Source organism: Nasonia vitripennis, chromosome 2 (assembly GCF_009193385.2).
Source record: "Nasonia vitripennis strain AsymCx chromosome 2, Nvit_psr_1.1, whole genome shotgun sequence".
NCBI lineage: Eukaryota > Metazoa > Arthropoda > Insecta > Hymenoptera > Pteromalidae > Nasonia > Nasonia vitripennis.
In genome coordinates, this window is record NC_045758.1 from 15,515,911 (window position 1) to 15,541,363 (window position 25,453).

Below are 25,453 nucleotides of genomic sequence, written 5' to 3' on the forward strand. Positions count from 1 at the left end.
CGACTCGTCCTGCCCATTCTTGGCGTTGAGCTCACTTTCGCTCCCCCCTACTACATTCCGGCGAGAGGACGTGCGCTTATGTGTGTGCCTCGTTGTGCCTTTGTGCGGCAATACTCCGGGGACTTTACCTGCGATGCGACTTGTGGACCTTGTGGTTGTGGCTCGAGCCGCACTTCGATCGGCATCAGATTCGAGTGCGTTTCGTCAGCGACAACTAATGTATATGTAATTATGTGTCGCTCTGAGTAAATGGGCTCGAGTAGAAATTATTACCAATATGCGCTTATATCGAAAAATATATTCATCTATAAGTTTCTTTAAAAGGCACTTCAACATTTTCACGCGTCTCTTGCTTTCGATGTCGACCAGAGGGGTCCGTTCTCCGTTTTTATTTTTAATTTTGCTTTGGGCGTTTCGACAAACAGAAAAGCCAACAGCTTGCGTCTCCAATAGTTTTTTCGAAATCTATATAACTATTTCATGTAAAGGTAATAATTGAATATATAAGTATGCGCTCGAAAGCTCTGCTTCACTCTACTTGCGCCGAGTACGCTATTTGCCGTAAGAGCTTATTAATTTTTAATCTCCAGTTATAACTTCGATTTGGGCCACGCGTACTGCATCGCGTATTTCACAAGTTCAATCAATCATTAAATAAACTGCCTGCATTAAACTTTTCCTTTTTATATATATAGTTGTCGATGCACTCGACTTATTTTATTTCGTAAAGAATATAGAATATAAGGAATCGTGCTTGACAACGTTACTTGGACGCGATTTAAAATTAATTCATTCAGAAACGTATTCTAATTATTTTAATTAATTTATAGCGGTTGTATGTATGTATGAAAATTGTTTATTTTTCTTCAGAAACTGCAGGTTGACGAGAATCGATGCAAGTTCAAGAGCAAATGACTATAAACTCATGGATTTTATACATTATTATTGAATACGCAGATATTCCTGATCTTAATACTTTTATTTTGCTAGGCAACATTAGTAGGTAGTTTTACTACAACATGTAATATCAAGTTTTCCATATTTCTGTGGGAGAAATATTAAGTGAGCCACTGGATTATGTGCACCAATTTATTTTCAGTTTCTGTATAAGTCATAGCTAAGTGTGCATAAATTCAGTCTTTTCAGTGTCTTACAAAATATACAAAAATATTCATTTATTAATTTTTTTTCATAACCATTGCTTCGGTCAACTCCATCCCAACGATCTCCCAGTCGGATACCAAATCTGTTTGGCATATACGAATTTGTTGGATACTCTGTTAAAAATAAAATGAGTTTACCATTATAATCTTTAACAGATACAACGTTATAATATCAACAGTTCTTATGAAATTTAAAACTATTAATTATTCATACCTGGTGCTCTTTTGTGATCACAAACTTGCTTTAACCTACAATCAAAAACATTCGTTAGTATGCTTATTTATGTTTTTTCTGTGCTTTCTCTTCTTTTTTTCAGTGATTTCAAATTTTGAAGGCCATTCTTATCATTTTCTGTTGTTATTTTGTTTCTTTATGTCTGGATTGTCTTGGCGGACTCAAGTCCGAATCGTAATTCTTTGAATTTTGCCTGGAACTGGATGTTCTTTTGCTGTAGTTTTCATTAATTTAAGTTTTTTTTATGCTTATAATTTATTGGTGAATTAAGATCTGTAATTCCATCATCAGTGATCGGTAATCCATGTTAACTTTTCAAAGTGAATTCTGTCATCTATTAACTGCACTCTGTGAACAATAACTAATGTTTCTAAAGCTTTTAAAATATATGACTAAATTTTTTTGTTATCATTAACATAACCTTAAACACAAGGAAAAAGTGAAATCCAGCTTTTAACTTGTAGATGATTATGAAAGTAATACTTACGCTTTTTGTCTAACCTTCGGTTTCATCTTTTCTTTTTATTAACATCTTTGGACAGGTATCGCTTGAGGTATGCTTTTTTATTTTCTTTTTGAGCTTTCATTGAATTATGCTGGTTTACCACACACAAACACAACATACTGTGTATGTTATACGTTGCAGCTGGTTGCAGGAGGATACTGAACGACCGCAGAATAACAAGGATATCTCGAACTCTAGAACGCGCTGGTATTCAAATTGGTAATGAACGATATTGAATTTGCTATCGGATGATGAGGATTATAATAATTATAATATTGCGCAATATATTCATCAGAAATAGGGATTATTTGCTCAAGTGAAATAATTCGAATCGGCTTCCCGTTGGCGGGCGCCATCAGAGGGCAGCAGCGACCGGAGTCGTAATAACACAATATATTCGCGTTGGCTAATGGCTCCTGTTGCTCTAGTCTAAAATTCAATGGAAGCTCCGAAAGTAAGCCAAAAGGAGTACTTGAAGCGATATCTGTCTAAAGATGACAAGAAGAAAAAGAAAAAGAAGAAACCGAAGGTTGGACCAAAAACGTAAGTACAAATTTCATAATCATCTACAACTTAAAAGCTGAGTTTTCAATGTTACCTTGTGTTTTAGGTTATGTTGATGATAAGCAAGATGTTTAGACATTGTTATATTGTATGAAACCATGAGAACCATATATTTGAAAAGTTTTAGAAACCTTAGTTATTGTTTACAGAGTGCAGTTAATAGATGACGACATTGACTTGAAGAACTTAACATCGATTGATGATGAAGAAATCAGCATTTTGAACACAACTGAGGATGCTCCACAAATTGTTGGTGTAATCGACGAGCGAGGTCCCATAGATTTTGGTGACAAGCAAAGATGGAAACTTATCGCTGACGATGGAACTGGAGATATTGCCATTTCAAAAATTCCTAATAGAGGTGCAAAAGAAAATATCGATGACAACAATGTCAAAAGTAAAAAAGAGTCGAAATTAGATTCAAAAGAGAATAAACTGAAGAAAAGAAAAAAAGCTAAGAGTAAAAGCAGTAGCAGCAGCAGCAGTAGCAGTGAAGATGAACAAGAAAAGTCACAAAGAAAAAAGAGGAAAGTTTCTCTTAAAAGAAAAAAGAAAACTAAGAAGCGTAAGAGCAACTCATCTGATTCAGAATCTGAGTCTGACTCCAGTTCCGACTCTGACTCTAGTGCTGATTCTAACTCCAGTCCACATAGAAGTCACAAAAAAAAGAAAACATCCATCAAGTCTAAAGAACAAAATGATGATGACTTCCATTTTCCAAATGTAAAAATGATTGAGAAAAACAATAGATCAAATACCGATTGCAGTCCTCCTAGAAAGAAAAAATCAAAACAAAGCAAATCTTCTCACTTTGATCTCAGCCCACCAAGAAATTCCAGACGTGAAAAAGCACGTGAACACGATTCAGATCTTAGTCCGCCAAAGAATTCCAGACGTGAAAAAACACGTGGACACGACTCGGATCTCAGTCCACCAAGGAATTCCAGACGTGAAAAAACACGTGGACACGACTCGGATCTCAGTCCACCAAGGAATTCCAGACGTGAAAAAACACGTGGACACGACTCCGATCTCAGTCCACCAAGGAATTCCAGACGTGATAAAACACGTGGACACGACTCGGATCTCAGTCCACCAAGGAATTCCAGACGTGAAAAAACACGTGGACACGACTCCGATCTCAGTCCACCAAGGAATTCCAGACGTGAAAAAACACGTGGACACGACTCGGATTTCAGTCCACCAAGGAATTCCAGACGTGAAAAAACACGTGGACAAGACTCCGATCTCAGTCCACCAAGGTATTCCAAACGTGAAAAAACACGTGGACACGACTCGGATCTCAGTCCACCAAGAAATTATAAGCATAAAAAAGACTCGAACGAGAACTGCGGTACAAGAACATCAAGTTCCAGAGAATATTCCAAGAATCAGGATTCTGATTTGAGTCCACCTAGACAATCCAGATATAAAGAAACAAAATCTTCTCGTTGGGATGATAATTCAAGAAAATCGTTAACAACAGAAAATGATAAGAATGGAAACAAACGAAAGAAAACGTTAGATGGTACATCAGCTGGCCTTCAAAATTTGAAATCACTGAAAGAAGAAGAGGAAGCACAGAAAAAACGTGAACAAGCAATGATGCAGAGAGTAAGCTATGAATAATTTTCTTAGTAAATGCCATAATTAATTTGAGTCTTTGTAACTTTTTGTCTGACGGTTGCCTGGATTTTATTTTGCAGATGAGTAAAGAAGTAAGTGGTTATGGACAATCAACTGTGATCCGCGACAGAAGAACTGGAAGAAGACGTGATCTTGCAAAAGAAAACCTCGAAAAATTAGAAAAACAAAAGGCACAGGACGAAATCGATGCAAAGTATGCTCAATGGGGAAAAGGGTAAGTTAAGCGGATAACTCTATTTCTATTTTATGCTTAAATGTTCATGTATTACGCTAGTACGTTTTCCTAATATTATACTGACGAATGTTTTTGATTGTAGGTTAAAGCAAGTCGGTGATCGCAACGAAAAACTGAAAAATGACTTGTATGAAATGAATAAGCCTTTAGCAAGGTATGCTAATGATGAAGATCTGGAAAGAGAATTAAAAATGCGTGACAGAGAGGATGATCCTATGTTGGAGTATTGCAAGAAAAAGGATATTGATGCAGGGAAAAGAGCACCAGGTATAAATAATCAATAGTTATAAATTTGATAATAACTGTTAATATTATAATGTTATGCATATTAAAGATTATAATGGTAAACTCATTTTTTTACAGAGTATCCAAAATCAAAATGTTCGTATATGCCAAACAGATTTGGTATCCCACCGGGACATCGTTGGGATGGAGTTGACCGCAGCAACGGTTATGAGAAAAAATGGTTTGAAACAAGAAACATGAAAAAAGCTGTGGAAGAAGAAGCATATAAATGGAGTACTGCGGATATGTAAACTCTTTAAAAGACTCGATGAGAAAAATCATTGGACATATATATGAATATTTTTTTATGTTTTGTAAGACACTGAAAAGGCTGACTTTTATGCGCACTTAGCTACGACTTATGTGTTACATGTTTGTGTACAGAAACTGAAAATAAATTGGTGTACATAATCCAGTGGCTCACTTGATATATCTCCCACAGAAAGATGGAAAACTTGATGAGGCATGTTTTGGTAAAACTATCTACTAATGTCTAGCAAAATAAAAGTAGTGTCTTTAAGATCACGAATACCTGCGTATTCAACAATAATGTATAAAATCCATGAGTTTATAGTCATTTGCTGTTGACCTTGCATCGATTCTCTCCAACCTGCAGTTTCAGAATAAAAATAAACAGTTTTTATATATACATACAACCGCTATCAATAAATTAAAAGAATTAGAATACGTTTCTGAATGAATTAATTTTAAATCACGCCTTTCATATCCGCGTCCAAGTAATATTGTCAAGCACGATTCCTTATATTCTTTACGAAGCAAAATAAATTGAGTGCATCGACAACTAGGAAAAGTTTAATGCAGGCAGTTTATTTAATGATTGAATGAACTTGTGAGCCAAATCGAAGTTCAAGCTGGAGATTAAAAATGAAAAATCTCGTCAAATAGTGTGCTCTGTGTATGAGTAGAGTGAAGCAGAGCTTTCGAGCGTATAATTATATATTCAATTATTACTTATTTACATGAAATATATAGATTTGGAAACAATTATTGGATGGACGCAAGCTCCTGGCTTTCATGTTTGACGAAAAGCCCCAAGTAAAATTAGAAATAAAAACGGGAAACGGATCCCTCTGGGCAGACGTTTATTGACATCATCGAAAGAATGGCGTTGAAGTGCCTCTCAAAGAAATCCATAGCTGTAGAGGTACTGATCGATACCTTTTTCACTGCGATCGAGCCAGTTTACTAACATTTTACTTCCCCCAAAAGACATCGGAAGCAAATAAATACGAGCAACATTTAATAGCCCACAGATCAATAAAAGACGGATCTCTTGACCCACATACGCACAGTAGTCGTAGCAGTTTATTCGAGCAAGAGCAATAATTGCATCCGCAGGCCTAAACACACAGGCTATCGGACAGCACAGCCAGCGCGTGTGTGCGTAGGGAGCTCTCAACAACACGGGAGCTCCCGCATAAAAAGAGCGAATTCCCAACTGCCCATCACAGGCGCGCGCGCAGCCTCCCTCTGGGTCCTCATTCCAATCCCCGTCCTAATGTGCTCGCGCGCCTGTACATTCAGCTCGAAGCTCGTCGAGTCGCATCCAATCAAAATAAGCGTAAGCCCCCGTATTCCCTCGCGAGTCTTCCGTCCTCGTCGACGCGCAACTTCGAAAGCAGCCCCCGCGCGCCGAGCCGAAGGGATCGGCTATAGCGCGACAGTAGTACGGCCGTAGTTTCGTGCCGGCAGACACAGTACAGCGGGCCGCGTATACCTATAGGCATCGAGCGGCGTCGGCGGCGGCGGCGGCGGCGGCAAGGGCAGGGTCGTCGGCAACGGACTCGCGTGAGCGAGAGAGAGGGAGTAGAAGTAGCGCGAGTGTACGGCGCCGTCGACAGCGCAGCTCAGTAGTGCGTCCCGCGACGTCGAGCTGGGACACGAGCCCATCCTGTCTCTCGTTCCCAGCATACGGCCGCGAGACTCGCACGTGCGACCCTCGCGATTCCGCCGGTGTCGAACGTTGAATTATGCATGCGCCTCGAGGAGATAAGGAATCCGCCGGTTGTGTTGTGTAGAGCGGCAGCCGCGTGCGTGCCGATAGAGTAAGGCGAGCTGCGACGCCCGGCACGGCATCCTCTTCTGGAACATCGTCGGGGGATCCGCCGATAGTACGTGGCCGCCGGCGAGATTCGCCCACTGCTGCCGGCATCCTCGGCCATAACCTTAAATCAGCCCCGCGCGACACTGCCGTTCAGCAAAAACGCCGGTCGCAGCGCCGGAAGAAGAAGAAGAAGAAGAAGAGGGCGGAGAAGGAGCCGAGGATTATCGAGCTTTCGACGCTTTTTCCCACGGCGCGATCGGCCCCCGATAAGCCGCACCGCCACGCGGAGCAGAACAGTGTAGAGCCAGTCGACGGCCGCGCGCCGCTCTGAAAAAGAGCCCGAGGCCCCTTTTTTCCCCCGCTGAAAGCAACGATCGCGATCGTGTGTACCTGTGAGAGTGCGGTAAGATGGGCTGCAACACGAGCAAGGAGACCATACAGCAGGCCGTCGAGGATGCGAAGGACGACGTTAAGGAGACGGCGAAGGACATTGCTAGAGATCTGATCAAGGAGGAGAGCAGCAATAGGGAGGAGGCCAAGAACGGCGGTGGGTAGCTGCTTTTTACCGATTTTTTCCCGCCGCTACACTTTCCGTTGTGCAAATTGGCGCAATCTTCTTTTTCCCCCTCGCTCTCGACGCCCGTCGATCGTTTTCCCCTCGCGCGGAGTTTCCCTGTGTATTACAACGCTCGCTGCGCAGGCCGTTCTCTGGAAACGCGGTTTCATTTATTTTTATTTATTTATTTTCTTGCGCTACCGATTTCTCGCGCCTCCGTCTACGATTGCGCAAAAGCGAGTTTAAAATGTGCTTTCTATGCATTTTTAATGCAGCGCGACGAGCCGCAAAGTTGTTCTCGCTCGTGTATTATTGATGCAGCCGCGCAGCTACCTATGCGTGTGTACGTCACTCTCGCGGGGCCGTTATCTCGCATGAATTTTTCTGTGAACAAACGTTAAAAATAAAGATACCCATCGCGCTTGCCTTGTGTGCGCACCGCGATGAGTCAGGTTCGACGGTGTTATCGCATCGTTCGAACAAGTGCAGAATGACGAGGAAACTGTCATTAGTCATAATTAACGAATCGCGGAAAAGCGCTTCCAATATAGCTCCGTTCGATTTTTCCTTGCTCGAGCACGGCGCTGTTAGCTCGCGTGTCGGTAGCGAGGCAGATTTCGCGAATCCGCCCGCGAAAAGAAGGCCGCTACGTAGACGCGCTAATGGATTACAGCAAATATAACGTCCGACGCTTTTTTCGGTCTAGTCTCGGCGGCTTTTAGCGTGATTTCTCGGGAAACACTTTGATTTACTCACACGTCGAAGCTTTTTGCGAATGTAAGCTCGTTAAAAAAGCCGAGCGGACGCAAATCGAGCTGTAACTTTCCTGCGACAGTGCGAACTGTCCGCTTTGCAGTCGATTCGCGCGGACAATTAGAGACGATTATCGAATCGCCCGCTGGCTTATTCTCGACTTTTCTGCGCTTGCAGGCAAAGCGAGCGTTCTAGCCTCGATTCGAGAAAAAACTGGAAAAGCGCTGAAACAATTACCTCGCTGCAGCGAATTAAGCCGTTCTCCACGTGGAAAAAATGTCAAATTAATCTTTACATTCGCGCATACTCCGCGAATGTAAAGATTAATTTGAAATTTCCATCGATCGATAGCCGCCCGTGAATGTTGCGAATCAATTCTGAAATATGAAGCGAAATCGCATTACAGCGAACGCTTTCTGCGCTTCGTGTTATATAAAAAAAAACTCACACCTCTTGCACGTCAAACACAAGTCGAGCCGCTGCTATCCATTAAAAATCGAATTACAGCAGTCGTCGCAAACATCGCGAACTGCGTATCGCAACGAGCTCTCATTAAGTAATGCACTCGACGACTCGTCGACGCTCGCTCGGGAAAAATTAATTGCTCCAGAATTTTCGCGTAAAGTCCGATTCATCTGCGCGCTGCGGCTCTGCCATAATTTCTTGCGCGCAACGTCCATTCCGCCCGCTGGAATTGCGAGAAAAAGTCGTCCAAGGCACTATACATCCACGTCCGCAGAAAACTGCAGCAGCTCGCGAGAGGGCCATTTCGTATAGGGCACCCGGCTCTGTGTACATCTATAGGTATACGCGTTCGCGCTAGAGTATAAAAAGCGCGAGTCGTCGCGGGCACTATGGCTTTACGACGAGTCTCTTGCGCGCGCGTATAAGTGTATATCTCAGTCCTGGCGCCAGACTACAGGCGACAACGCGCGCGCGCGAGAGAGAGCAGTTTTCGCTGTTTTCGTGCATCGCTGCGGTGTGTACGTATACGTCTCTGTGCGTATGTGAGCGCAGCAGCCGTCGTATTGTATTCGCTGGCGCCGGAAGAAATCAATTGCGCAGAACCGCGCCTTCCTCTCGCGCACTTCTTCATTATGCGATAGTGTATGCGAGAAGAGTGTATATACATCGCAGCGCTACGACACGAGCTGTACATAGCCGCATGCCGAGGTGCACGAAGTGGGTGTCGCGAAAGTCGCTCGTCGCTGCCGCCGATTGTCCTTAGGGGGCTTTTCCCTCTCCCGTTTGCATCGTCTCTTTCTCTCCCTCAGCCGCGACGCGTCGCGCACACGTACACACGTTGATTATCTCTCGTTATCTAGCAAGTTTGCGCGCTTGGCTGTCTGCGACGGCTACGTGCGGGAAGCGTGTTTTCCGAATGCGCGTCGGAGAGCTTCTCCGATGGAGTTTCTTCTCCGACGAGTTGTCTGCGCTGCTACTTTCGCCGCTGCTGCTGCTGCTGCTGCGGCTGTGCTGAGAATTTCGTGGGATGACACGGAATTCGTCATTTCCGCACTGGTTTGTAGGCGACTGTTTTTGAAATCTCTCTCAGTGCGAGTTTAGGAGTTTGCTTTCGTTGAAATGGAATTTTATAATTAAAATCATTGCTATATGTAAGGTGAACGGAAGCTTTTAAACAAGCATTTCGAGGTAGTTTTTATTAAAATTTTAAGCTTACGCGCGCAGTCATTGCACGGCCGACCGATGCAGAGGCTTGGCGAGAATATTGTTATGCCACCTATACGTGCCTCTATATGTACCTTAAAATTAAGTTTAATTTAAGTAGTAAGCGCAGGAAATTCTGATTTTTAAAAAATCAAGATTCTCGCGACAATATAACGAAGTACACCCCTTGTTATCATATTTTTCATATTCTCAGTTTTCACGTTTTGAGGTTAGGAATTCAAACATATACGCAGACATTGCGAGGGCGGATAGGATAGTTATCGTATCCTCTTAGAGTATAGGGTGTCGTTACTAATTCATATTTTTTTTAAACTGATGTGAAATGTGAAATTTTGACTTAATTTTGATTTGCGTCTATGCTTGGATCACGATACACTGTCAAACCAAGCTACTTTGGACCGGTCCTTCCCCCACCTGTTAAACTCTTTGAGCTTCTGGCTAGCAAATATAGGTGGTGCACAAAGCTTTCTTCTATTTCCATTACATAAATCTGCGAGCCCAGTGCATATATAGCGGTGCATATCACCTATGCCAAAACTGCTCTTTGTTATAAGCCTGCTTGGACCGCTCATGCTATAACTGATTTGGAAGCATTCTTTTCATTTTTGGATATTCGTCGAAGGATGATAATTAAGGACTCTAATGCTCGTTATATTATTCTAATCCCACAATTTTTACCAAAGTGTCCCAACAAGAATATATTTAAGCCAGAGTATGTCAGAGTAAGTCAGGGTAATTTCTGCGCCATAAAAAGGCAACCACCTATCTGCTGTGTCTATACACTAATTGAAAGATAGTTCGCGATGCACTAAATAAGCGCAGTAATGCGCCCTAATTCGCATGCCACGATCTTACGTATCCATTTCAGTATAAAAATCACAATTTCTCAAAAACACGAAAATGTGACTTAAGTCATTTTGCCGGGAAGCCACAGATGTATGGAATTAGAAATCCATTCATCACAGCGACTTTATCACACGATTCTTGCTGCCTTAAGCCTTGATTTGCATGTTCGCGGCTTTTTCTACGTAACTTACAATCGGAATCATACAGATTGTAATGCCCGAACGGTAACACTCAGCCACTGCACACGGCCACGAATAAGGTGAAACAAGTATCCACTTCACACAACGCGCCGGTGTATTAATAATATTAATACACCGGCGTAGAGAAACGATTGCGAGTTACGTAAAAAAATCGATCTGTACTAAAATGGTGTCGTCGCATTGAAAGTTCAGCCGCACACACGGCGGCAACAATTTATTCTGGCGAGCAACAAAGTTCCACAATGCCGCCGCGATTACTATATTTTATTCAACAGGTTTAACGACGCGCTTAGCGTGAGCTTTTTTTATGAAGCGATGTCAGTCTTTTCAAAATGAAATGGTTTTAACAAACAAAACTTGTGCACCAGAGTGTTTGTCCCGCTTGAAATGCATTGGGGTGCCGTTACTGATTTCCATTCAATTTTCAATCCGGTCTGTGCACACAAATTTTTTTTTCGTTTTAATCTGTTTTATCCTAGCTTTGCGTAAACATCGAGGAAAATACATCCTCCAACAACTACTCCATGTCGCTGGCGTTACTGTTTGCGTGCGTTTAGCCAACAGCGCAAACAGACGGTATAGTTAATGTCGTACAGCCGAGGAAAAACGACGAGCAGGATTCATTATTACGAGGATGGTCCAAAAAAGCACAGCAAAGTAGACCCCTGCGTCCAGACAATGATAAATAAAATTGCCGAAGTTCATGAATTCTACACTTTGAATAAATAAGGATGTAACTAAATTTTATGGAAGCTGTAAAGTTATCAATTTAAAATTATGATGAAATAAGTACTGCGAGAAGCATCTTAAATCTTCGATACCGCAGCGTCATAAAATTAACAAAAGCTATTCGACTTTGAAAACAACCTCAAGTTTTCATAGTATACCCAATAATGCATGTCTGCCGTATACTGTGGTTATACTACTGCAAAGTCTTTGATCGCCTTAATTATCAAAGAGTAATTTGTATATTAAAAATAATTTCGAAATATATGCGAGCACAAATATTCATTTCACTTACAGTGCTGTATTGATCAAATTGGGAAATCAAGTACAACAAAATTCTCACACATCAGTGTCTCGATCTATACAAAGGCTCGTTCAACAACCTCGATTACAACTCGACACAAATTCACTCGCTACATCCCTCCCAACCCTTACGAGTAAAACGAAACTTTCGTATACACAGCAAACAACAAGATCAGCGAGTAATCTATAACCTCGAGCACCCCCTAGAAAAAAAGAAAAGAAATTAACCCTTCGCTATCACGTGCCTTTCACACTCGTGCGCCGCGGCAAGAGCGATCACCTAGAACGCTAGTCGCGGCGGCGACGGTGACGCTGGCGGCTCGTTCGCAAGCTTATATACATGCTCACGTATTTGATTTTCCCGATCGAGCGAGTCATTCGTCGCGTCTCGAAGCTCGCCTGCGCGAGCGGTTCGTTGCGAGCGAGCAGTCCTCGAGGATCGCGTGCAGGCCGGGGCTGACCTCCTTAACGACATCTTGATAGGTGCAGCAAGTTTATGGGACCTGCGCGAAGACAAATCTCGACCGGCTGGCAAAAGCCCCTGCCGGCCGCCGACGCCGCTGTCAATGTCCACGAGCACAAAGCACCGGCTAATTGGCGAATCGCTCCTATTTTTAGGAGAAAACAATGCCAAAGCGACCTGCACTCTCGGTTTTCTTTCTTTCAACTTTTCCAGCTACGGGAGAGAGCGAGCATTATTAACGGCCCAGAACCGAGACACTGTTGTTATATATGTATATGTGTGAGACCTCGAAATAGAAAACGTATACACGTTTTAGGATACATCCAGTGTAGCCTAGTTTTATGCGCGATGCCCCGCCGATACAAGAAATAACAACAAGGATACATTCGCGCTTGGCCTTTTACTTTTCTTTGACTCTTTTCGTGCATTATACTATGGATTGATCTACGCGAAGAGCAATGAATGGTGCGTTAGCAAAATTTTAATTATTATTTTTTATGAAAGACTAATATACTCTAGCTTGTGTATACTTCATTTTTTGTCAAAATCCTTTGTCATTTATAAATTTGAATCTAGAGTGTGCAAAAATGTTTGTCTCTTCGGTAATTCAATTCGTTTATAATCTTCTTTTTAAAAATCAGATTAATCCTGATAGATATACAGAATTGTATTACCGAACCGTTGAATTCGATTAACCATAAATAATTGTATCATGCCTTTGCACATGTTATGTAACATTATATCAGCATCAGATTTTATAAATTTAATCAGATTAATAATGATTATAAATAAAAATAAAATAACTACGCGTTTACTTGCAATCAACTTAATTAGTTCTTACTTGCTTCTGAAACTCTATTAGTAGTAGACACCCTCAGTTAGAGAAAGATTCAACAAGTATTCAGCACGTTTCAATTTTCTATCCAATTTGAATTTCAATTTATGAGCCGTCACTCAGCTCCATGCATACTTTAAAAAAGCCCGATATAGCATGAACGCGCCTGATAAAAATTTGAATATTTATAGCTAATTCCAGCCAACGCATTTACTTATAAAAATAAAAAAAATGAAATGAACAAAACGAGTCAAACTTTACCAAGATTGTCGTTGCGTATTATTCCGATGCCTCCTACGCTGTGTATGGAAAAATAAAAACCGCATTAAAAGTCAAGCTCAAACAAGCCCACATATTTTCGCATTTCCCGCTCCGACAAGTACCAGTAATATGCGGTCGTCGTTCGTCAGTTGGAAAAACGCGAAAAATAAAAACGACGGTTTCACGCACTCGTCGAAGCGCTCGGGTCCTTTGAATTCAAATACGATTCCGATTGAGTACACTCGAGTTAACGACCAAAGCTCAAACGAGAGTGAGAGAGAGGGAGATGCAGATAAAGATATAGCGAGAGCGAGAGCAGGAGAGAGAGAGAGAGAGAGAGAGAGAGAGAGAGAGAGAGAGAGAGAGAGAGAGAGCGAGAGAGAGAGAGAGAGAGCGCGAGAGAGAGAGGTTGAGTGAGAGCAAACGCGAGTAGAAGCTTGAAAGCCCGTGTCAGGTGGACTTCCGGGTCTTTGACCGAGGATCGATTTTCCGACGGACGTTCTCTTTCAGGGCTGCCAACGTTCGATCATCCGCCCCGCTCCTACATATACTATACACCCCACACGCGTTCAGATGTGCGTTCACCCTGTGTGTACGCATAATATTATACGCGTCGTATACAGCTGAATACCGATGCGTCCGCGCGCGCGCGCGCGCACACACACACACACGCGCGTATACGTATATCGGAGCGGCCGATCGAGGAGGGCGAATACAGCGATGACATATTCCGCGACGAGCCACAGCGAACGTCGATACTCGCTGTATACTTTTCCATCGGTATACCGAGGGATGCACTTGCGCCGCGTATGAGCGAAGGAAAAATTATCGAGGAATATAATAGCACTGTGTGTACACAACCAAGTGGTATAGTTTCGACCGGCGGTTTCAAGATTGGCGAAGCAGTAGAGGACGATGATTCATCGCGATTCAGAGCCGATATGACTGATCGTTTTAAGTATAGAAGTCTTAATCGCAGCCCTTTGTTTCTGGGAATTCCGTAAGCTGTTTATACGGGTCGGCCTTTTGATTTGAAATGAGATTTGTATTTTTTTTCAACACAGCGCTCTCGCTTTTGCGCCCTAATGAAAAAGTCTTTTTTATTCCAGCTATTTTCAGCCGCTTTATTGGGGAATGAATCTAAAAAAGATAATTGCATGCGTGCTCTGCGTCAACCGCCGTTCAGCAGTAAAACGTAAAATTGCTACTGTTATATCTTCTCAGAGGTATCTGCGCACTTTATTTTCCCCCATGTTTATGCGCTTGCGCGCGAAGGCTTAAAAAAAAGAAAAAAGAAAACGTTTGTGTGTAACTTCTTGATGAATAGCATTTCACTTTTTCACCCGCGCCGATGCATGAACATTAACTCACAGGAACAATTTACTATAGTCCGTAAAAATGTACAGTAAAAACTTTAACGTGCTTCGGGTCTGGAAAATTTATCACGCGATGTAGAGACTAGAGCGAGACGCAAGGGCTCAGCGTAATACTAACTCGACTTTTTATATGAAAAAAGTTCGCATACGTTTTTGATGAACACGCTGTTTATTCTGCGTAACTTTTCCGCGAAATAAAGCCCACGCTATGACATATAATTAAGTATAATAGTTTTTGCGAGAGCTACGCGTGTAGCTTTAGTTTGGTTTTTTAACTTTGAGTTCGATTTAATTTAACCATTTGGTTAGAAATAACAATTTTTTGTCGTGTAGTATATGCGAATCTAAGGTTAAGTTAGTTTTAAAATTTAACAACAAAATCAAAGCGTACGTTCGATTTACTTTTCCATTGAGTGTAGCTTTTCTTTGTAATTAGCTTTGATTGCGAGTAAAGTGGCAATCGCTACGTACTCATGGAGGACAAACTTCTATAAACGAGCATTATAGGCGAAAAGTCATTACCAAAGTGTGTTCACACAGCCATTACGCGGTCTTACCCATATCTATGCGCGAGTACTAGTTATTAGAGTGAATGTGGTCGGAATCCCCGAATATCAAACGGCAAATTCAATCAGTGCTGCAGAAATCAAATTTTTCTCGTGCACGCAAGCATACGAGAAATTCTCGCCACCGAAAGCTGGCCATTTGGAAAATGAGACGTGTATCGCACCCAAGAGACACTTACCCCCGGGAGGGGGGGGGGGGCGTCACACCTCGCGTGGAGAAAGCCGCAAGAAGTAAGAACAACGCTCGAGGCCAGTGGACCAACTCAGTGGTATTAACCGTTAAAGTGCGCTCGCACGCAGCATTACACGCTGGCTTTCTCACCCCCTTCGCAAGTGGCGCGCCGTCCGTCAGCCGGTTCGTAACTAGGTCTTGACACGCGACGCGTGTGCGGTTCCTGCCCGCGCGTATGCCAATCGACCGGCCGTTGCTGCTCGAGCTCGTCGCCTAATAACGTGATTGACTTCTGATAGCCGTTGTGTGTTCCACTTTTTTTCGCTTTCCCGCGGCAAAGCCCCGTATTCTTGAAACGAAAAAAGGGGCGAGACGAGGACAATTCTTGGATTACCGGAGTAATCGACACGCGGGGCGACAACGACGACGACGCTGCTGGCGCCCGACAGTCGATTATACGTCCGGTGCGGCGCGCCAGGCGGACGACGACGCGCGCTGGAAAACTTGCAGGATTTTCAGCGCTCGACATTACGTGCGCGGGGTGGAGTTTCCGGAGCCGCGAGCGAGGGAAATGTCGATGAAAATCGCCCGATCGACTTTGGGCGCGAGTGGATTAATAAGTTGAAAGCTCGGCAGGGGTGGAGCGATTGATGCTTCTGACTTCTTTTTAATTATAGAGATTCGAGCCGAGATTGAAATCTTTGCCCCGATAGTTTTATCGATATTAATATCTGGATTTTTCTTTGGAACACGTGAAGGGATGAAAATTCTTGTTTTAAGCTGCTTGATTGCTCGTTTAATGATGTATTTCAAAAGAGTTACGATTATCGGCTTTATTTGGTTTTTACATTTAATTATTTATTCTTGTACGACCGCACTCTACTCATTAGCATGAGGTACATTAACTGCTCGTCGAATACAGTTGCGAACGTAAAGAGAATTTTTAACTAGATTAAAAATCTCTAAAAGCTTTCTCACATTCTCGGAAGCTTTAAGATGTGGCGATATTTTTTTTAAACGCTGCGGTAGAAACAGTCAAGGATTTATAAACAGTAGACAAATAATTTGTTTACATTTTATCGAGCGCATTAATTCACAATGATCGAAAAAATACAAGTTTAAACAAAGTTCTAGATTACAATATTATACTATAACAAGAAAGTTTGTAGTTGTGTATAGAGCTCGTTCAAAAGACGGTGTAAAATTATGTGGAGTCATACTAAAGACTAAAAGTAGTATATTCTTTTTAGTTTATAACGTCACATTTTATACAGATTATTATACTTTCTATTTTTATTTATGCAATCTATTTTCATCAAAGTATATCGAAGGTTAGTGTGAGGGGGGTGTTCTTATTATAAACGTAACAAACTTTTTATGTTTTTTTAGAAAATAGTAGTATGCCTAGCTTCAGCTGATAAAGCATAAATGTAAATAATAAGGATATGTTTCACATGACTATAAGTCTTACACAATATATATTTTTTCGCTAATACTGGGTATTTGAAAATACATTCGTATAAATAGGAATATTTGTTAGAGTTAATGACACTAAATTATTTTTGAACTAACAAAATCAATGATTATGAAAATCTGTTACTTTAAATATGTTGTCCGAGAAGCAATTTAAAGCCAGGTTGACATATTTATCTCTTCCGTTCCTTTTGTAATTCTCAGTGATACATTGTAGGAGTATTTGGCACTTTCATTCACTTGTCACGCGATTCTCGGTGAACTCAAGCGAATGAGGTGCGACTGCCAGGGGTCACTTTTCGTTAAAATCTTCCAAGAATTTGTTTTGTGACAGTGCACACGCACACACCTAAAACAGCGTGCACACAGCACATACAAGCGCGTAAGCAGCGCTTACGCACACACAGACACTACACGACACGCGCCTACTAGACGCCGTTTCGGGTATAGCGCTGGCTCTCGTGTCGCGCTATACTTTCTCTCTCTGATCTCTCTCTCTCTCTCTCTCTCTCTCTCTCTCTCTCTCTCGAAAAGCGCGTGGCGCAAATAGCGCAATAGACGCTGTAGCTAGGTTAGATAGCAACATCCATCAAGCCGGTGCAACTAAAAGCGCATAACCTCGGTAAGCGCCTCGAGTACGCAAGATACACGCGAGCATGTAATACCCGGACCGGGCGACGGCCGGAAGATATTCTATTTTTTAATTTAGGAAAATAAAGGTATACCGGGCGTGACTAGCCCGAGAGGTTAAGCACGAATAAACCGAGTGAAAATCTTTATTCTGCCAAATGATCAACTGAATAACGATTTGAAACGTAATGCACGTACATTTCCCATCTAAATTTACAATCTGGTCGATATAATTCAAAGCATTCGCACTCGCTTGATCGAATCGAACGAAGAAAATGCGAGTAGAAGAACGCGCGGCTGATATCAGGGTGTGGAACATCGAGGAGCCATCAGCGCAGCGACAGCACGAATGGAAACAATTCTTATTTACGCTCGGCTCTCTGAATGCATTCAGTCAGGTCTTATTGTATACCAAACAGTCGCAAGGCGCACATTCGCTTTGGGGAGCTATTCCTCACTGTCGCTCTATGCTAATGCAATGCGTTGACTGTGGAGGGTGAGCGGGCGCGCGCGCCCGCGCGAGGGAGGATCGAGAATTTTCAATGTCGCGCGTTTGATCGATGTGCAGCCACGAGGAATATGACGCCATTAATTTCAATGACGTTACGCGCGGCAAACCTACTTTTCGACTTGCGCAGTCCTAGACCGCGAGTCCGCGAAAAGGTGCTGTGCCCTCCCCGTGCAGCGCGCGCATACAATAACGAAAACAATGCGCGAAATCTATAAATATCGCGCCTTACGCTATGCACACACACACACACACATACACACATACACACAATACACAACGTATAATGCAAGCTTTGCTCGCGGTTCGGATTTACATGCCGAATGACGTGATTTTCTCGTCGGAATTCGTTAGTATGCCTGGATTCGTGGGAATTTAATATGTAGCGTCTTTTGATATGGTGAATTCTGAAGGGGTGTGTGTCTGTTTGTGCGTCGCGCATATTAATTTCTGTCTGAAAGACAGCCTATACGGCACGATATAAAGAATAAGAATTTTGTTCATTTCAATGACAATACTTCGTTTGATAGTTTTGATGGACGACTCGCTCGATAATGCTATTCTGTATTTGCTTCAGCACATCACTCTTCTATTATGCAATCAATTTTACACTTGTCTGTGAAAATGTGTTTTAATAGTGAGGCGATTTCGCAAAGTCGGCCTAGTATTCTAGGAATTCTAACCATCTTTTCGCGAGAATTTACTTACCGTATATCTGAACGCGATTTCTCTCTTTATTTTTCAATGTGTCCGAGATAAATTATACTTGAATGTGCTATAATAATGTATAAAGTTTAAAAAATAATTTTTATATTTAGACATTGTATATTTTGCCGCTAAACCCTTTCGCAAAAATATAAATTTATTGAAAAAAAAAATGTTTGTCAGTAATCGTTAGAACAGCCATACAAATGACAATAACTAAAATCTATAAGAGTATCCGGTTCATACGTCTATACCACACGTTGAAATCACTTTCTTGTATACCCCTGACATTCCTCTACTACAGTCGGTATCATACCAAATTCGCTTATGACCCTTGATCGCTTAATTAAATTACAATCGATGCATAAAATATTCAAACAACACCTGCACGAATCAACTCGTGCGCTGCACAAGGCTTAAGAATTAATTTACCTATGAAAACTACGGCCACGTGTTGCCTGTCATCGATGTTACCTACCCCCAAGCTTGTAGGTACCACGTAAATTCTACCTTATCGACTAGTATGTCCTTCAGAGCTTTCACAAAAAGCTCTGCAGATGTCAGCTAAAGCTGGTAGCCGAGCTTTCACTGACGATCGAAGTACGACTCGAGAATCTAGCTCACAAGCCGGGAGCATGTGACAATATTGACATATCTAGATTGTCTGAGCTGCTTCGTAACTCAGAATAATTACGAGCCATTTCCAAAGAGTTTAAAAAGCTCTATCACGTGGCACAGATGTTTTCGAGTCTTTACCTCCGCACTTTCTTCACGTGTTTTTCACTACCTGTTTGTTGGTAAAAATACTACAGTTGAGGTAGTCTTTTTCGTCGCCGAATTTCCGACATCTTTTACTATCCTACACAGACGCGAAGCTCAGAAGAAATGTTTTAGCTTTATTTATAAACTTAGAAAATTATGAAAATATCTTATCATGAGTAATTTACTCGAGTACAAATGATTTAATTGAATCTAAAATCCAAGATGGTGAACTAAACAAAATATTGAGTACTTTTTATATTCAATAAACTAATTAAAAGCATAAATAAATCGTTGACTTAATAATCAGCTTTGGATAGATGAGCGTACCTTTTCAGAGCTTCACTCAAAGGTTTTATTGGCTCTTGAAAAGCAATATATCCAAACTTTTATCCGATTCCTTTCAGTATGCATCTTTTGGCGGAGTATTGAAAAGTGCAATAAAAGCACTTGAGCTAATATAAAACTACCTACACTTTGTAAATACATTTTATTTAACTTTTGACTTACAAAAGTCAAATTTGTTCGCTACATAAAAGACTTAAAAATACTCTTGTTTTTTTTTAATAATGGTAAAGCCTTTTGTTTTTTGAACATAAAATGAAGCCAGAAATAAATATGATTATGACTTTGCAAAGAAAATCTTCGCTTTGATATACATACATTATAAATAATCCTATACTAAACGTAATAAAATTATCAACGCAAGAAATATCAAGCTTTGTTTACGATCTAGAATAGTATAATTAGAACAGTTGACAATCTTTTTTAGCATTGCGTTAGAATTAAATGCGATTTAGCTTTGTTATTATAAACTAAAACGACACGAATGTATAACTTTGATTATACGGGTCTGAAAATCGTAAAACGTACGGAAGAAAAACGAGAAAAAAGCTCAAAGTTCTGGAAGGGAGTAAAAGATCTAGCATTAAACTACCACTCGACCGGCGTCTAATCCTGTGAAGCGAAAAAGGATGCGCAATTAGCGAAGCATCCTCGTAAAGTTCAGGGTAAATGGCTTGCAGCACAGGACCATGGGATTACCTGACCGACAGCCAGGTGTTATATACCTGAACGCCCCCTGTGCAAGTTAGAAAAGAGAGTAGAAGGCGGTTTCCCTGAGCGTGTAAAACAGAATGCTTAGAATGAGATATGAGATTGCACAGCAAAAATATGAGGATTCTCAAATGGCTATTGCATTTTTTACAAATAGCTATAAACAAACTAATGTATTAGAATGTAGAAATGAAAAATAGGGTTATTTATTGATCTATTACTTTAAACAATCGATAGATTATAAGATAATTTTAAAATAAAATAAAAAAATTAATAAATAACCCTATTTTTTAGGTATTTTTTAGGTATTATTTAAATAATACCTAAAACTTTCGATCGTTCTATCTTGAAGGAGTTTTATTTATCGTCTGATTGGTTACTTAAAAAAGGGCTTGCGGTTCGATTTTTAAATCGAATATGTATTTTAAATTTTATAAAAATGATAAGTAAAGCAATAATACTTGTAATAAAATGAGATATTAGGATGGTATCTTTATTGAATCCAAACAGTTACTGATATTTAGAATTTTACGATCAGGCAATCCACAACATAAGCTATATGTATGTACGTTCGGACCACTAGCGATATCAGTACAAAAACAAAGCTGTTTTGGACTGACTTGCGAGCCCTTTCGACATTGCTTAAACTTTCCGTGTCTCTGGCAGGTAAAAATAGGTGGCACATGCTCATTTTTTCCATTTCCCTCATAACAATATGCGCGCCGTGTCTAGATACATGTGGTGGTGTGCTACCCATGCTAAAACTGCCTCGATTGAGCTGATGGTAAAAAGAAAAGCTACATGTATTTTCATTCATCAAAGAAATTTGCCCGGAACCTGCAAACTTATCTACTCATATTTATATCATTTGAACTTGTTAATACCAGAATTCTGGCGAATTTCAAACATTTCTAGACTGTCGCATATAGCACGCATAACTCCGAAGACATTTCATCTCCTTTAGAATGCCTATTGTGCCCTGCTGTTCGAATGATCATTCTTATTTTACGTAATACTTTATATAACAATAAACTTCTTTTACAGTTTTCACGAGTAATCCACTGAATTTCTTTCAACGATATGTATGTGGAAAACCATTCTTATCCTATCCTCGAGCTTTCACATCATTTCATGTATTTAAGCCACAAACCTTAGTTCAGGCAATGCTAAGCATTGATAAATCGACTTTTAAAGCATAAGAATCTCCGAATTCGCGAATCCCCAAAAGCTGACATATCAAGCACATAAGCATCGGAGATCGTCTATTCAAATATTTGGCTTTCGACACACGTTGCAAGCTCTCTTCGCGCAACGACAACAAAAACAAATCTTCCCGCGAGCATAAAACGACCTCCAAATCCATACGGTTCTAGGGGCGTCACATCAGCCACCCCCAAGCCCTTAGCTCGACGCTATCTACATACACCCAAGCATAAGAATAGGAAAGCTCGAGACAACGGCAAAGACGCCGAAGCGGGACGAAAGCTCAAGCTGCTGAGCGCGTATGTATGTATCCGTGTTAGCTATAGGCGAGAGCGCCTTGTGCCGAGCGAGGCTCGTCGCGATCGAGCCAACGCTCGAGAGCAGAGAGGGAAAGAGAGAGAGAGAGAGAGAGAGAGAGAGAGAGAGAGAGAGAGAGAGAGAGAGAGAGAGAGAGAGAAGCCACAGCACACCGCGCGGTCGTAGACTGCGTGGCGCGATTGCGCGCATCGGCCGCGGCGTCGTCGCCACCGCCGCGCGCGCCGGTCGCCTCTCTCTCTCTCTCGCTCCGCCGCGAGCGCGCGCCTCCTGCCAAGCTTATAAAAGCCCCTGCGGAGCGGGCTGACCTGCCAGTGGCACGTATACGTACGTGCAGCGTCAATCTCGTTCTCTCAGTCTCTGAGCCCGGTGTACACAGTCTCACATAAGCACACTTTGCATTGCCCGCATCAGCTCGAAAGTTTGAATTCGTTGGTCGGTGCGGTTTTGTGAATTTTCGCCCCGAAGAGTCAAGGATCTCGGCGAGTGGCGGCTCACCAGATCGGCAGGTGAGTGCTCAAACTGTGCGACTGGGATCTTGGAATGCAATCATCGATCCACCAGGGCTTTCACGATTCAGCTTTGCTGTTTGACTCGAGCTCGCTCATGAACTCAGGGGCTATAGATGCGGTATTGCAGGAGCTGGCTTATTGCGGGGTTATACAGACGAGCCGAGAGAGAGGAGATGGTTAATTGTTATTGAGATTCGCCTAGAGTGAGAGTTCTCTGCGGCGGAATATTTTATCGGGTCTGCTTTGTGCACGAACGGTGCGCGTTCGGATATATGAGAATCCTCGAGCGTAAATTACCAAGGCTAATCGTTTGTGGAATTAAGTTTAGTGTTGATTACGGCCAAGTGCGGCACAGATCTTGAATGAAAAACATAAACAAATGCGCGAACTTACACGATTCGCCAACGCTGGTCAGCGCGACGTTCTGTTTTTAGTCTAATTTCGATGAAAAGCTCGACGAACGTTTGAACTTTTCGCTTTTTAGCATCGAAACTCCACAGCTGGAGTTAACCATGTTCCGAAGTAAACTGAAATATCTAAACTGAATCACCCCGTTAATTAATCTCGTTGGCTAAGGTGAAACATTTTATTTTATTGTCCGTACACCCGTATGATTAGGCTTGCCCTGTGTCAGGTTACATAAGATTCTTTTTTTCTCAAACGCCCGTAAAGATAATTGTTTATCATCGAGCTGCGAACGCCATCTTCTAGAAGTTACACAACCAGCTCTCTTCGAGCTTTTCGCAGTGCGGCTCTCTTCGGAAAGGGACAAATCCGATTTTTTACCTGCGTGGCGCACGGCAACAGCGGCGCGACTAATGGCGACCTACCTTTGTGATTTTTCAAAGGAGTATCGAGTGTCTCGCGCGCGCCTATATACATTTTTCTATGCACTCGCTCGTAGAATATTCTACGAATTGGCGAAAGCTCGCCATCGGCAAAACAGGAAGCGCGCGCTAGATGAATGAATTACTTATAGGGCGTGGAATTTTAGATTTGCTTATAGTGATGAATCGCATAAAAGAAAGTTGGGCGCCAAGGCGTATGACGAGATCGATTTCTTCGCAGTCGCCTCATAAGAAAAGTGCCGAGCTCGTCGTGTGTATAGCTCGCGATTTTCCTCCTGCAATATTACATGTCTATATGCGCGATGAGGTGCTGTGCGAGCGTTTAGTTGGGCGTATTTCATTTTAAATCGCGAATAAGCGAACGCGCTTTTTCACGAGGAATAATTTATGAAATTACGACCCGGGTGAAAAGGAGGTCAACTTTTGCTCGCTGAGAATCCATGTACACGCGTTGTATTTCGGTCTCTAATCAAGCCACGACGATCTTCGTTATTTCACTCGTTTTATTTGTTCTCGAAAGCCAGCGCGGAGTAGATAGGTAAAAACAAGTGGCTCGTATTTTCGAGCGAGCGAATTCCAAACACGAATAAAGCTCCGCAAGGCCACTAAATTTTTCAGGGACATTCCTAGCCCATAGCGACGCGCGACGCTTATCGTAAAGGACTGAAATATTACCGAGTCAACGAGGATCGCTTGCACTCGAGCCAAAAGTCGATCGCAGACAATAGCGCCCGGAGGAGCTCCAAGAGGAAGTGCGGATGTACTGTGCTCGCATACGTGTACACACGACGCTCGCGGGATATGAACTCCGCGCGTACACACAATATCCGGCCGCGCGGTGAACAGCCCTACGAAGGGATTTATTAGAGTTTAATAGGGAATCCTTTCAGTGCCGCGACAACAATGAACTGATGATGTCGCCGCCGGTGGCAATGGTCTCGCGCGTCTCTTTGTTCGTTATTATGCGCGTAGACGAGAGCAGTGGCGAGCGCTACTGCGGCCTACATATACTACTGTCGCTGCCTTTTTCCGGCATCGCGAGAACGATGAAAAGTTGTATTGAGGAGAATACGAGCAGCCTTCCTCGACTTTTATACGCGTCCTCTCTTCTGTTCGGAAGCGCGCAGAGGAGGACGTAAACTTTATCGAGGGCCTCGGAATATAATATTCGTTTGTCCGCCATTGCGGATAGGGAAAATCGGAGTATGCATACTTTGGAAGTGAGACAGTTTTATCGCCGGCGATGAATGTTAATGTCGACGGGGGAGTTTCGAGTCGTTGAAAAAATTCGTGCCGCTAAGCTCTATCGATCTTGGTTCAGCTGTTTCTGTACGTAGTAATCTGCATGATTAAGAAGGGATTTTGAAATCAAAATTAAATTATAACACGTCCTATGCCAATTTGCATTCATTCCACATGTCGCATTGAGGTAATCAAGTTTCGCGTATGCAGTTCGTTTGGAATAATATTAAATGCTCGGATTATAATATGCTTAGCAGACGGAGCGGAAATATATAATTAGTCGGCTGCAGCGATCACGCTGGATGCATTTATTGCTTTATTGCTAATTAACGATGTACGGTTCTAAATATAGTTAGCTATACATGTACCCGCTCTTGTTTCTTTTACAATGCTAACAACGCACTTTTTCGTTAAATTTCTACTCCTAAAAGTAAAGCGCATAAAAAAAACATTCGTATGCAAGTGGCGTAAATCACACGTGGCCTGTGTTCGCTGTACGCATATCAAAAATACGAGATGAATATAGAAAGGTCATATACGAGAGCTGTGCATGCGCTTCGATCGACCCAGTAAAACCGAATTGAAATGAAGCATTATTTGTTTTTTTATAATAATTGACTTTGTAAATATCAACGATAATACGCTTGGCTGCACTCACGTCTATGTTTACATTACACATGCTTTCGTGTATTCGAACTCGTTGATTAAAGGCCGTTAGCGCGACCTGTACACAAAATCGGCCTAACAAATCGCAATG

General features: G+C 42.1%; 2 protein-coding genes and 1 long non-coding RNA gene across 3 annotated transcripts in view; 2 read left to right on the forward strand and 1 right to left on the reverse strand.

The window, feature by feature from the left end:
* Positions 1 to 960: 960 nt before the first annotated feature.
* LOC100679611 lies at positions 961 to 2,353 on the reverse strand. Its single transcript, XR_134056.4, has 3 exons — positions 1,886 to 2,353; positions 1,378 to 1,746; positions 961 to 1,277 (listed from the first exon to the last, which is right to left on the reverse strand). It is a non-coding gene; the product is annotated as an uncharacterized LOC100679611 (long non-coding RNA).
* On the forward strand, positions 2,048 to 5,193 carry LOC100121334 (BUD13 homolog). Its single transcript, XM_031923789.2, has 6 exons — positions 2,048 to 2,122; positions 2,199 to 2,446; positions 2,617 to 4,081; positions 4,174 to 4,328; positions 4,432 to 4,616; positions 4,713 to 5,193. Exons 2-6 carry the CDS (start codon positions 2,343 to 2,345, stop codon positions 4,883 to 4,885), a joined length of 2,082 nt encoding a protein of 693 aa, XP_031779649.1. The 5' UTR covers positions 2,048 to 2,122; positions 2,199 to 2,342; the 3' UTR covers positions 4,886 to 5,193.
* Positions 5,194 to 6,350: 1,157 nt separating this feature from the next.
* Positions 6,351 to 25,453, forward strand: part of LOC100121351 (neuromodulin) — a 60,576-nt gene continuing 41,473 nt past the window's right edge. Inside the window, exon 1 of the mRNA XM_001604911.6 lies at positions 6,351 to 7,246. Within this exon, the coding sequence (XP_001604961.2) occupies positions 7,108 to 7,246 (139 nt within the window). The 5' untranslated portion in view covers positions 6,351 to 7,107. The remainder of the gene's footprint in view (positions 7,247 to 25,453) is intronic.

Coding starts and splice junctions, on each gene's coding strand:
- LOC100121334 (XM_031923789.2), top strand. CDS start 2,343: ATGGAAGCTCCGAAAGTAAGCCAAAAGGAGTACTTGAAGCGATATCTG. Junction 4,329..4,431: donor TATGCTCAATGGGGAAAAGG/GTAAGTTAAGCG, acceptor TTTTGATTGTAG/GTTAAAGCAAGTCGGTGATC. Junction 4,617..4,712: donor TGCAGGGAAAAGAGCACCAG/GTATAAATAATC, acceptor ATTTTTTTACAG/AGTATCCAAAATCAAAATGT.